Source organism: Siniperca chuatsi, linkage group LG4 (genome assembly GCF_020085105.1).
Source record: "Siniperca chuatsi isolate FFG_IHB_CAS linkage group LG4, ASM2008510v1, whole genome shotgun sequence".
NCBI classification, from domain to species: Eukaryota; Metazoa; Chordata; class Actinopteri; order Centrarchiformes; family Sinipercidae; genus Siniperca; species Siniperca chuatsi.
This window is the reverse complement of record NC_058045.1, coordinates 19221932-19235506: the sequence shown is the minus strand read 5'-3', so window position 1 is coordinate 19235506 and position 13575 is coordinate 19221932. Positions and strand designations below refer to the sequence as shown.

Genomic DNA, 13575 nt, shown 5'->3' with positions numbered 1-13575 from the left:
TGCTGAAAGGCATTCTGGCAAATGTGGGAAACCAGCTAATGATTTACAAGTACTGTAGATGAGGCTGACTGAGAGGAAGTGGGTATATTCAGAGGATGTAATAATGTTTAGCAGGTTTTTTTTTTTTAAAACTTATCTCAGAATTTAAGGATCCACACTTCCTTTTGACTCCAAACCTCCAAGCAGCTTGTAAAAGATTCACTAATGACACAACAGACGGCAGCAGTGATCAGCACAAACCAGTGTATATTTCCAAGGATAATTATGTCCTCCAGTGAAAGTATATGTTTATTCCATGGAAATGCTGGCATGTCAGAAGCAGAGTGTGTTTATTTCTCTCACATGAACTATATCTGCTCTGTGTTTATACAGCTGATGGCTCTGTATTCGTCATGTGCAGAGGAAACACGCATAAAGTGGTTTATGGAAGACTGAAATAATAGAAGTTCAGCTCCCCATGATCACCTCAGAAATCCCAGACATGTTCGCACCCCCACGGCGTACTGCACTATAGCCATGGATTAGCGAAAACTGCAGGAGAGTTGACCATTGGCAGCTCAGAGAGTATATGGGAGCAAATTTTCTTGAGTAATCTTCTTCAGGGACAAAATATGATTAATGATCTTTAAAGGAAAAGTTTGACATCTTGGGAAATGCACTTATTCTCTTTCTTGTCGAGACTAAGATGAGAAAATCAATACCACCCGCATGTCTTTCTGTTTGTTAAATATAAGGCTATGGTTAGCTTAGCTTAGCATGAAGACTGGAAAGAGGGGGAAACAGCTAGCCTGGCTCTGTCCAAAGATAGCAAAATCCACCTACCAGCACCAAAAAGCTCACTAATTGTCATATGGTATATCTTTTTATTTCCTGGATTCTCTTCTGGTTGCTTGGCAACCTCGCAGTGACAGAAGTATCCAGAAAGAAACTTCGTCCAGCCAAGAAACAGTCCCACACAAAACCTTAAATTTTTTTTTTATTAAACAAACGAGATATAACATGGTAATTAGTGAGCTTTAAAGGTGCTGCTAGGTGGATTTTATTACCTTTGGACAGAGCCAAGCTAGCTGTTTCCTCCTGTTTCCAGTCTTTATGCTAAGCTAAGCTAACTGTCTCTTGGCTGTATCTTTGTATTTAACATACAGACGTGAGAGTGGTATCAAGAAAAAGCATATTTCCCAAAACTATTCCTTTAACTGAATCCACTTAATATCATTTTCAGTTCTGACAATCAGTGGTCCACATTGTGTGAGCTACTGAAGCTGAAGCGAGATAGACAAAAAGTAGGAAAAGAGGGAGCTCTCCAATGACTGTCTCCATCCATCCCAAAGAACTCATCTAAGCTGTTCTCAAATAGGTCTCAACTGGTGCTCTGGGCAGATAAGAGCTTCTCTTCACACTGATTCACTGACTGACTGACTCGCTTTGTGTGGCGCTGGACTGCTGGTTGATTTGGGGAAATGATGCCCTGATATGAGTATTATCCGCTGAGGATTACCACACACAGCCAGAGAAGGCTAACTGTCACTGCAGATGGTTTTCTAACAAGTAATGAACTTATCAGCGATGTAGCTGCTGGCAGGTCCTCTGACTGTCATCTTTGTGTTACTGTGATTAAACAACAACAGGTGAGATGATGTACGAGTCACTGGATTAGCATAGTGTTGCCTGTGACTGGTGCTGGTCACGGTATGAGACAGCAGCGTGTATTTGCTGAAAACCTGTTCTGTTCCCAACAGACTGTGGACGAATTTGGTCCACAGTTCACCAACTGTGAATCCAGAAGTATCTTGACGTGTCCTGACATGCAGCTTTCTCTATCAGACATATCACTTTTCTAATCGTAACAAGACAGTTTCTGAATTTTGCTCAGCTCACATCAAAGAGGGAAGACAAGTCAAAAAGCTTGTTTACCAGTATCTTCTTCATAATTTCCAGCCAGACTGGCTGTTATTTAAACATGATAATTTCCCTCCATATAACAATAGGAATGCAGAGCTGCAGAAAAACAGTGTGATACATACTGATGCTTCACCTAACTAATCCACTTGCTGGTACTTGTTTGCTCAGAGTCTTCTTCCTGCTATAGTAAGAAATAGGCATTGCTTGTCTGGGTCTCATCTGTCACCCACAGCTTCTCTTATGGATTTTCCTGTTTTGATCCTTGCCATCTGTGCCTCTATCTCTCCCTCTGCTTTTCTTCCAAAGTCGACATCATGAACAATTCATTCTTAGCCACGGCTTCACTGGATTTGGCTTCATAGTGCAGAGTAATTGTTAAACTATTCTGGTCTAGCATTGGTATATTCCAAATTGTCTACCTAACGAAGAGCTAATATAGAATACTGGGAAAAGGTAAAGGTGAATTTGCTACCTGTGCATTGGGAACTTCACAATCATCCCAGAAGATTTAGTCCAGAGGGAAACAAGTCTCTCCCAAAGACAGGAATAAAGCAGCTAGAGCTCCCTCGATAATGTCACCCAGAGATAAAAATACTGACAGTAAATACGAAGCTAAACACATTATGCAGAGTAAAGCAAAAAGTGCACATTTTCTGGGTTGACATCGTCGGGGCTATAATGGAGTAAATCTCATATCGGCGTAAAAGGTCACGCATGAAAATTTGAAAAATCTACAAAATTAGTCCTAGCTGCAGCAGCTCCAGCAACGGTTTCTCAAATGACATAACAGAATGGTGCTGTGGTTTTTAGCCTTGAAGAAATATTCATAAATATTGATTAAATTGGCCCAGATTGCAATATTCGGTTCTTTTTCTTTAAAAGTTAAAAACAGGATGTCTGCATTGAATAACCACTGAAGAGATCCTGAACAAGGATACTAAACTATACTTTTTTTTGTCTGTTTATTGTATACAATGGCTGTAGTCACATTCACATAGTGGCTGACTGATACTAAACTTAATGCCAGTCCACCAGCTGCATGTATCAACACACACAGCAATGAGCAACATTGTGCACCTGAACATTTTTATACAATCCTCTGAGGTGCATGAGAAAAAAGGATTGTTACAGAAGGAAAAAAAGACACCCGATCCATCTTAAGCGCTGCCAGCTGAGTGCAGAATTAACTGTATTCTATCACCTGTCTCCTCTTAATCAACTGAAGTAAACTTAGCTGGAGCTCTCCCTCGCCGTCCCAGACTCCATGTAACATCAGCATTCCTCATTGCCCTCCCAAACTCGCAATTAATACCAGATCCGCTCCTGGGCCCTGTGTGACTCTGTGAGTGTGCCCCTCTCTGTGTGTATGATTCTGTCTGTGTATGTTGCTGCCTTACATGCCCAAGGGTATGCTGTTGTGTAAGGGTTTCCCCAGCATCACTCCCAGACATAATGGGGACTGGTCTCCATCGGTACAGAGTGGTACCACTGCAGACCGCAGTCATTCCTGTCTGCCTGCCTTCCCCACAGCATGTGTGCACCAGGCACCGACCTCACACTGCAACGCCTACTATTGGATAAGGAACAAAAGACCTGTGAATGGAATGGGACCTGCACTCCCTCACCCCCGTGAAGCGCTACTAAAACTGCACAACGCTACCCTGCAGAAGAACAGTAAAGTGTCACTGTTCTAACAGCACACACATCATACTCTCAACAAGTTCCCCATTTGTTCTGGTTTTCACGCATGATGTCTGCATCTGGGAAATTTAGTGTTAAGTGTTAAATGCTAAGTGTAGGGTCATCCAGATCACAACATAAGGCTCTAAAAGGAAAGTCCCACCTCGGTTACACACTTCACACTGTAATAATTCAGTGGTTTCCAGGGGATGTGCTACATTGCTGTAATTTACAATTTTTGTACCCACTTTCCCCAAATTTGCTCAATCTGTTGAGTTGTTGATTTTCCACATTTCCCAGAGCACTGATAGTGATAGCAAAGAAGGTTTTCCAGGCAAGAAAAAGTAAGAGTGAAGAGAGAACAATGCCACAGAGCAGCATGCCCAGTTGTTCAAATTACCTCAAATTACCCGCAACAGGGTTATATTTCATATGCTACTGGCAACAGATCCACAAAGATGCAAGTTGTGGCTGAATTGAATTTCAATTGAGGCTGCCATTGGTGGAGAAGAATCTTTGACTGCTCTATGATGGATTGCCCTCTGTATGATTGTTGAATGTCAATGTGAAATGGTAAGTCTACAAAGAAACCCTTGCTTGTTGATTCTGCAGGATTGACACTAGAAACACATTAACGTTTTCTTTCACCATGTCTTTGGATGAGGGACAGGTGCAGGCACATTGACCAAACATAGCAAATATGTACCACATCAATTATAGCTTTTGCCAGTTTCCACCACAGGTCCCCACAACTAAAAAAAATATTAGACCAGATTCTATATACAGTAAAAGTGCAGTACATTTACAGGTTACAAATGGGGTTTTTTTTTTGTTAAAAATGATCTTTTTGCGTGCTTTTTTTAACCTGGGTAAATTGATTGATTTATTTGGCTGCTTAGGGGCAGTTGATCCAGTTGTAAACAACACTGAAATATTATCATTGCAACAGTTGCCTTTTCACCTATCCTGCAGACACTGAGCAACATTAGCATTTATTTGGAGTCATGCAACCAGATGAATATAAGTACAATATTCACTCTCCTTATTGCTCTATTTTGGCCTCCACCACCTCCAGAGGGAAATATCTGGCTCTTTAGCTGCTAAATGCTACTGTATGTTCACTAGCTAGTCGCAAACTTGTCTGTCTGCTCTTTTCAGAGCTTTATTTCTAAAAATAGCTTTCTGCGGTTTGAATTGATGCTCATGAGAGCAGTGAGAGTGAACCAAAACAGTAAATTTGCGGGCCAGAAAACCAAAACAATGAGCTAAAAGAAGCTTAAATGCTCCGTAGAGCTGAGGGGAACTACAGAGCTGGGTGATAATTCTCTGTGGGTTTGTCACTATGAGAGAACCCCTTTCACATTACACATAGACAATTCACCAATGTAAAAATATTGATTATAGCAGCTTTAAATATGTCATATTTACCCACCAGTTTAAGGCTACCTTGTAGAGTTCCAGAAATGGTCTGCTTTGTACGTCAAGAAAGTATACTCTTGATGTTTTAGTTTGCTAAAAAATGTTCTGTTAACTGTTGCTGCACTGGAAATATTTCAACATCAAGTCATGCATGTTTGGCCACCAGTCCATATGAATAAAAAAAAAAAACATCACCATGAAACAAAATGGGCTTGGAAGTGCAAGGTACATTACCTACATTTGTTTAAAATGGCTTTAGGGTGAAATTTTCCTTTAAATCTTTCAACCAAACCAGCTCTGGCCAGACTTGAAAGTCATCTCACACCTAAAGTGTGATTAAAAACTCGTCCTCAGGGTGGTGCATATGCCTGAGCACTGGATATCATGTTCCATTAGACATTTTCTGTGACATGCACACGTCGTTAAGGAAATCAAAGAAGCACTGTGTTCCTGGGTCTAGTGGGAGCCATAAGAAATATCCCACCATATAGAGTCGTTTACTGTTCAGACAGGATACCACAGCCGAAGAAGGGAAACCCAAAGGGAGTCAGACATGGTGAGAAGAGCAATTGACATCTTGATGTATGCGTATGTCGGGGAGTGAGTATGTGTGTGTTGGGCTTGTGTGTGGGAGGCCCGCCACATGCTAGATGTGCCAATGCAGAACTGTGAGGTGTAGTATGTGAGAACAGACATCATAGCATAGGGTAATTATGGATCCTGTGTTGAGGCCTGAAGCTATCAATTCATGAAACAACCAAGAACAAGCTTTCTCCCATTGTTTGTATAAATTGATGAACTACAAAGAAATAAATCCATGCATAGCAATATATAACATACAGTATACTATAACTTATGTAACTTTAAGTATAACTTTATGCAAAGCTAAGCTAACTGGCAACTGGCTGTAGCTATATAATTACCATATAGATATGGTACAGAGAGTGGTATCAATCTAACTCGAGCATTTCCCAAAATGTCAAACTATTGCTTTAACCTTCTGCGGAAGAGAAAAGGTCCTCCAAAAGCTCATTACTAAGGTAACCGATAGAAGCTAAAAAGTTCAGAAAGGCAAACACCCAATGAAATAACTACCTTATTGAATTTGTGACAGCACCAAAAAGAAAATCAGCTTTGGTGCAAGAGATGCAATAAAGATATTCATAAAGGCCTCCTGACAAAGCTTGGTCACCAGCGTTAGCATAATATGGAAGAATCACCTCAATTACTCCCACTTGGCAGAGAGAGACGGAGAGAATGGATGGAGCGATACAGAAGTTCAATTTGGCAGGCAGTGACTCGGTTAAGGTCAACCCACCCTCGGATTGACTGGCTGTTTGGTTTTACTGGGAAGACAACAAATGATGCAGCTGTGTCGCAGCCTTATCTGTCACTGCAGATAGAGGGTATCTTGAAGTTTAGATGTCCTGCAGTGTCACAATAAGAAATGTGGTGGAGGAAATCTTCCACAATATGGAATTTCCTATATTAACTCAGCTAGTCATTCTCTGATGCCCCAACAGACGCTCCCCTCTGCTGTCTGTAAACCTATTGGTCTTAAATCTGCAATAATTGACTTTTTGGCCAATTGGGGGCAGCAGAAACAAGTTCTGAACACATCGCTGACATACTTTCACCCTTTAAGTTGATATGGCAAACTCCAGAGCTGGCAATGTTGGTGGGGAAAAAATATCAGACACAGCACAACACACATACACATGTGTACCTCCAAACAAACTAATAAGTAGATTTATCACTGTGCCTCTTAAAGTCTGCCAAAATACTGTATTATTCTGTTGAACATCCTGAGACTACTTGAGGGCAGCAGAAACAAGCTTTGAACACAACAGTGCCATATTATTACCTTTTAAGTTGATATGGCTAATGTATTAGCATAAAGTTGCCTATTTACACATCCAGCAGATATGGAGCAACATTCATTTGGAGTCGTGTTTCTGGCCACCTGGTGAATGAAAGTTCAATAGTCCCTCTCCTTTTAGCTCTGTTTTGGTCTCCACCAATTAAATTTATCTCTTTAGCTGCTAAATGCTTAGCTAGTCACTAAGCATTCGGTACTGTGTACAGTCAGAGAGCAGTGAGAGTGAACCAAAGCAATAAAGTTGCGGAAAACCAAAACAATGAGTAAAATGACACTATAAAGCTCTCTTCACATCACACATGGTCATTTGATGCATTGTTATTATAAAAATCTAGATTTTAGCAGTTTTCAAGTTAATTTTATCCCAGTAATTACCATCTAATGAACTACACAATACTGAACAACACCATGGACTTCATGCACTATGCTACTTTTCTAGCCTTGGGCATTACTGTCATAGTTTTGGGTTTATGTTCATTACCTATTATATTTTGAAATAGTCTCCTTCCCTCATGTGTCTTTTAGTTTTGCTTCCTGTCTTTGATTGCTTTGATTATTTTCACCTGTGTCTTGATCAGTTTCACCTGTGTCTCGTTGTCTCCCCTCACTGTGTGTATTTCAATGAGTGTCTTCCGTTGTTCTGGGTCAGATTGTCGGTCCACCATGTGTGCTGCGTTCGTTCCCTAGTGTGTCTGTGATTCTCCCTGCTCCCTGGACTCCTTTTGGATTATTCTTTGTTTAGACTTCTGTTACTCTTGCTGGACTTTTTCCTGCACTTCTCAGCCACCCTCAGTTGTTTTTGTGTTCGTCTGTATTAAGTAACAGTCATCTTTCGTTCATTCCACCATCTCTGTGTGTATTGTCTGCATTTGGGTCCACCTCCTGAACTGAACCACAACAATTACAACAATATTCCACATGCTCCAGACGTTCTTCTTGTGTCTCATCCTATTCACCGCCCAATGCACTACCCTAACCCTATGTGTCAAGACATATAATAATATAATACTGTACTATGTTGTCATCACTACAAATGAATGCACATTTATGTGAGTCTGATTCTAACTGTGCAGCTGAAGCCTTCCAATCATGTAGCCTACTGTTGTAAGCAAATAGACATAGAAAGGGTAAACAAACTGACATGGATGTTTAACAAAAAGGTTTCACTGTACCTTTTTAAAACAAAGAGTTACAGTGAAATAAAGTGCTCTTCTCATGATGCCAGGCTTCTGTTGGTGATTCATCAATACGGTCACAGAGTCTCTCTAAGTTTCTCTCTCTGTGTGCCTGTCTGTCTCTCTCTCTATCTCTCTCACTCACTCACTCTATAACTCAGTTTTATTCACATCACTCTGCATAATGCATGATAGCACATAGGTCCCCCAAGGCCTTTCATTACGTAAACCTGTTGCAAGAGGAGCCTCAGCAGCACTTTTACAACATCCATCAAAACAGGGGCAAACATGTGCTAGAGTGGTTTGTGATGTATTGCTGCTTAAGCGTCAGTGAAGTCTGAATACAATTACAGTTACTTTCAAAGCACACACCAAAAACGGTTTCTCAAAATTTGGAAGGCCGATGTGAAAACTACCGGGGATGTATTGTGTGTACCAGAATCAGCAAATGTACACAGGAATGAAGACCTCCTTCCTCTTTGGGTGAAAAGAATAAAACTCATCTCTGCAGGGCATCATTGTAGGAAACCAACAGGAAGAGGCCCTTTCACTGAAAGCTCTCAAAGTGAGGCATAAAGCCTGGGGGTATCAAGCCCTGCTTCATCATTTTGTGCATTAACAAAACAGCCACACACAGTATAGCATACAGTATAAGACAGAGGAGGCAAGCTGGCCTTAAGAGGACCACTCTCTCCCATCCTGGTCTCAGTCAGTCATCACCTGCCTGCAGCTTCTGCAGCTGCCTTGCACTCTGAGAAAAGGAAGAACTGTTTCAGCTGCAGAAATGCTCATTCACTGATGTCTTTGAGTTCAAGTTCACAGTTCCTCAACAAGAGAGAGATTGAGAGATTGTGGTGTAACCTTTTCATATCAGAGATCTGGCAGCAAGTGAATCTGAGGGACCTCTTTATATAAATCCTCATAAATGCAGTGCTGATAATTGTGTCATTTATGGAGCAGGTGCAAGGTGAGACTTGGTTGGATCAGTACCACCTTTTATGTTTATATGGTCGTTTGAAGTAAATCCAATGAAGAAGCCTTTACTTTGTTATAGCCTACTGATGTAGCCTAAAAATCTACTGTGGGTTGTGAGGGGTACTCTACAAGTGACAAATTACACATAGGAATATAAAATGTGTGGATGTGTGGAAAGGATATGAAGTGGAGAAAGACCCTGTTGCATGGACTTACAGTATTCATAACTCACCACTTGCATTCTTCCCACAGATCAGGTGTTGCCAAGGCAGCAGAGCCCCCCATATCTCTGCATCACTGTTGACGGCCTGCTCCAGGATCTCCACAGTGAACTTGGGGATCCCGTTATCCCGCTCCAGCAGCGCACTGCGCAGCAACCGCGCGTATACATCGCGGAAGAGACTCTCTATGCACGCAGCCAGGTAGATCGCGGCGTGCTCGTGGATCCTGACCGCAACCCTGCTGTCGACCATCCACCTGAAGAACTTCCCCACGTTAAAGATGAGTCCGCAGCGCACCGACTTACCGCGGCTGAACTTGTCCTCCTCTGTGGTCATGTTGTACAGGGACAAGGCACTGAGGGCCGCGCTGATGCAGTTCATCGAGACGGTCCACGAAAGGACGATCTTTATGGCACTTTGGATCTCATATTTGGTGCATTTGGCGTAGCGCAAACTCAGGCGCTGCGCCTCCTTAGCTACCCTGACCAGGGCCCGGCTGACCAGCACCGAGAGCCTGAGCAGGACGTCCTGCGGGGGGGTCTGCAGGCTCATCTCCTCGTCCCTGATCAGTGCGCTCGCCACTTCCCCGAGGCTCCACGGCACATCCTCAAGCTCGGGTAGTTTCGCGCACTGCCCGGTGCTCTCCAGGATCTCGGCGTCTTCGACCAGGACCGTGTTAACAGTGTCCAGACTGTTGTGTCGACTGTGCATCGAGTCGGTTAAATGCCAGTGATTCCCCCCATGTGCCTCTGAGCAGCACAGCGACGCACTGGAAGATCTGAAGGAGTCGGCGGCTCCACCATAACCCGAGTCTAGCGTCAAATCCTCCAGGGTCCTCGCTACTGACTTGCTACTCCTTGCCATAACTGCACTTCATACTGTAAAAGAGGGCTTGGGAAAGTGGAGAAAAATATTCAAGACGGCGGAGTTTGGATACGCACGCGCCTTGCACAAGCTCTGCTGACAAACAGTATTCAGTCTTTTAGGAAAAGTCCATCCAAGGCGTATAAAGTTAAAGAGTAGTATCTCACTACAGTGCATCAACAGACACACAGTGCTGTACCAGCGCAGTGCCTGACAGATGGAGGCGGGGCCGTGGAGAACCGAGAACAGCTGTCAGCCAATGGACTCTCGGGATGAAGTAGCAAAGAGTTCAATTGGATCGCTTTACAGGATCAATAAACGTCATTGATGTAGCCCATTATAAGGCTTATTAATAAAAAGGCGATGTCAACACTGAGCACAATGCTTGTTTTATTGTCTATAGCCTACTTTTGGAGAAAAAGTTTGGAATTGTATAAATACAGAAATCCTGCCAAATGTTATATGTGAAAGTAAAATGTGAAAGACAGAAATTACAGTAAATAATACATCACATAATATAGAAGTAACTGCATTTATATAACCATGTTTAGAGGACAAGTCATCCAGAGGATCCGGGCTTTCAGATATTTTCTGAGTGCCCATGTCTGATCGTAACATGACTCAAGACCATTAATAATAGATTGCATGCATAATGTATCCTTCTCTGTTCCTCTGGAGGAGAACTCATTGAAAAGATCCGAATTACTTTCAAGGTCATTAGCTGGGATCATTCACATGGCCTAACCTAGCAATTTTGTTTTTTTCCCCTAAACCCAAGCTCTGTGAAATCTGCATGAACCCTAGTCCACCTTAAATGAAAGCCACAATGGACACACGTGCAAGTACAATTTAAAAGATGGTTGAGATATTCTTTATTCTCAAACAACAGCAGTGGGGTACTTGGTTTAAGTTATATGTACTGAACATAACATAACTGCAGTCATACTGCAATACTGACAAAACCAGTTCAGTGCAAATAACTGTAAAATGTCCATTTGACAGCAGGTTGGATGTCTCTCTGGAGTAATCCTATCGTTTAAATGGAAAAAACAGGTAAAAGTATGGAAGCGTATACAGGACTATATTCAAATGATAATGTAAACTTGAAAATGAAAATGTAATTCCACAATAGCATCATAATAATAATAAGCAAAACCTGTAAAAACCAAACACATTCAGTAACTAGTTTCAACAAAATTAGTAACTATAGTTATAAAGTTGTGTTTTTGTACAGTAATCCAGTAGTCAGTGAGGCCGCCTTCTCACCTTTCTGCCACAGGCGGACTACACACATGAGCAAATGCAGCAAATGTTCAAGCAAGTGAGTACTAACTGAAGACCCGCCTTGATGAGAACACTGACAGATTACATGTTCATTTTCATGCTGACCCCAAATAAGCTTGGTGTCATGGTAAATGTAAATGCAAAGACTGGGGGCGCTGTTTTGCTTATTGCATTTGAATATTGTCCACTGTACAGCAGGTTAAGTCTTTGAATATTTCATTTTAATTTTGACTTAAATATTGCTTGCATAAATGGAAAATCAGGTTACATTGTTTATATTTCATTTTCATTTTCAAATTTGAATTAACATTTGAATAGAATATTGTCTACTGTACAGCGTGTTACCACTTTGAAAATTAAATGTCAAACAGCTTTTCCATTTTAATTTTAATATAGTCATAGAACGCCCATTCAAGTATGTGGAAATGAAAATTAGATTATTTCATTTTCATTTATACTTAAATAACACATACACATGTGGAAAATTATAATGCTATTGTGGAATTACATTTTTATTTTCAAGTTTACATTATCATTTGAAAATAGTCTCTCCCCTTTCCATAGAAAAGGGGAGAGACCTGGCTTTATTACAGAAATGTCCTCATTCTACAGGTTCAGGGAGAAGGACAGAGAGATTGATTGATTTTAATCATGTTATCTCAGGAACCTCACCGGTTGCTCTATGACAGCTCTATCCTTTGAGAGAGAAAAAAGATTACGATGTTGGGCACCAAAGAATTAAATTCTTGTAAGATGAAAGTAGCTAAATTGGGTTATAAAACTCATCTTGAAGGTCTTATATAGTCCTAGGATCATTTAATATCACAGTTTCATGTCTATGCTGGGTGCAAATTAGCCCTTCTAGCTGAGGGACTGCTTTAATCAAACTTAATTTAGAAGGAGCAGTATGTCAGAGGGAGCACAACTCGGAATGAGGTAATTAAAAAACGGTGATTTTGTGGCAAAAGCCTTTTTCTAGTTAAAACCCATTAGGAGCCTAAGCACAAACCAAGCGACCTGTTTTCAAGCCATGCTATCAGCATGGCTATAAGGATGCTAATGTTTGTCTGACAGTCTGTTGGTCGGTCTACCACTTTGGTCCAGACTGAAATATCTCAACAACAACTGGATGGATTGACATACAGTTTGGTACAGATAGGCATGGTGCCCAGAGGATTTATCTGATCCTCTAGCGCCATCATCAGGCCAAATGTTTTATGACAAATACCTGCAAAACTCATATTCTGCTAAATTACAACTATATATATATATATATACACACATATATATATATATATATATATATATATATATATATATATATATATATATATATATATACATATACATAGTTATACATATAGTATGTATATATATACTGAATGAACATATGTTGGACAGTATAGCTGAAACCTGCTCTTTATGTCATAGTCAAACACTGGCCAAAGCTGTGACTACTCTAACCAAAACAAATAAATACCTTGAAAAATGGTATGAAGGGGATTCCAAGGCATTTCAATTCCTGGTTAAGACTGCCATCTAGTGTCCACTTGCAAACCTCCATGCAACTGCATGTTTTCTATGTTTGTCTTTAATCAGTGAAGCTGGCCTTGTCTTATGAGAGCAGCTATTACCTCTGATGACAATAACCTACAACAGTGATGCTGCATAATTAACTCAAACAGCCTATTTCAGCAACGTGTTTATGGTGAAACTGGGTGTAACCAAGTCTTTGACATGAGCAATCAAAATAAATAGAAATTACTATAATTCATTAGTTATGAGGAGAGTGAAAACTATGGATTAAATTGGAAGTCAGGAAAGGTTGATCAGTGATCAGGTGTATGATTGAGAAGTTAGGAGAAGGAATGGAAAATGGCACCAGACATTGGCCAATAATTTGCATTTCCACCAAAAACAATCAGCACAAACCCAGAAGTTGAGTCGCTGCAGTGTCGTGGTCCATCACCCCTCCTATCTTCTACAGTAACATGGCCTGAGCAAACCCCTTTGACTGTGTGATGCTGGAAAGCCAGGGTATGCCCCAAGAAACAGCATGCTGTAGGTTTAGGCACATCCACTATAATTTACTCCGTTAGTGAGGGATGTGTCGGTCCAGGAATACTAGCCCACTACGGCAGTTTCTTTTGCAGCTGAAAAAAAACAGCTTGTTTGG

General features: G+C 41.1%; 1 protein-coding gene across 4 annotated transcripts in view; it reads right to left on the bottom strand.

Moving 5' to 3' along the window:
- The window catches only part of btbd11b (BTB (POZ) domain containing 11b), a 75126-nt gene extending 64640 nt beyond the window's left edge, over positions 1 to 10486 (bottom strand). For 3 of the 4 annotated variants that reach the window (XM_044191948.1, XM_044191950.1, XM_044191949.1), the window contains exon 1: positions 9263 to 10486. In XM_044191948.1, the coding sequence (XP_044047883.1) occupies positions 9263 to 10115 (853 nt within the window). In that variant the 5' untranslated portion in view covers positions 10116 to 10486. Of the gene's footprint in view, positions 1 to 9246 lie in introns of all 4 variants that reach the window. The other variant, XM_044191951.1, reaches the window with a different exon arrangement.
- Between the last annotated feature and the right edge of the window lie 3089 nt (positions 10487 to 13575).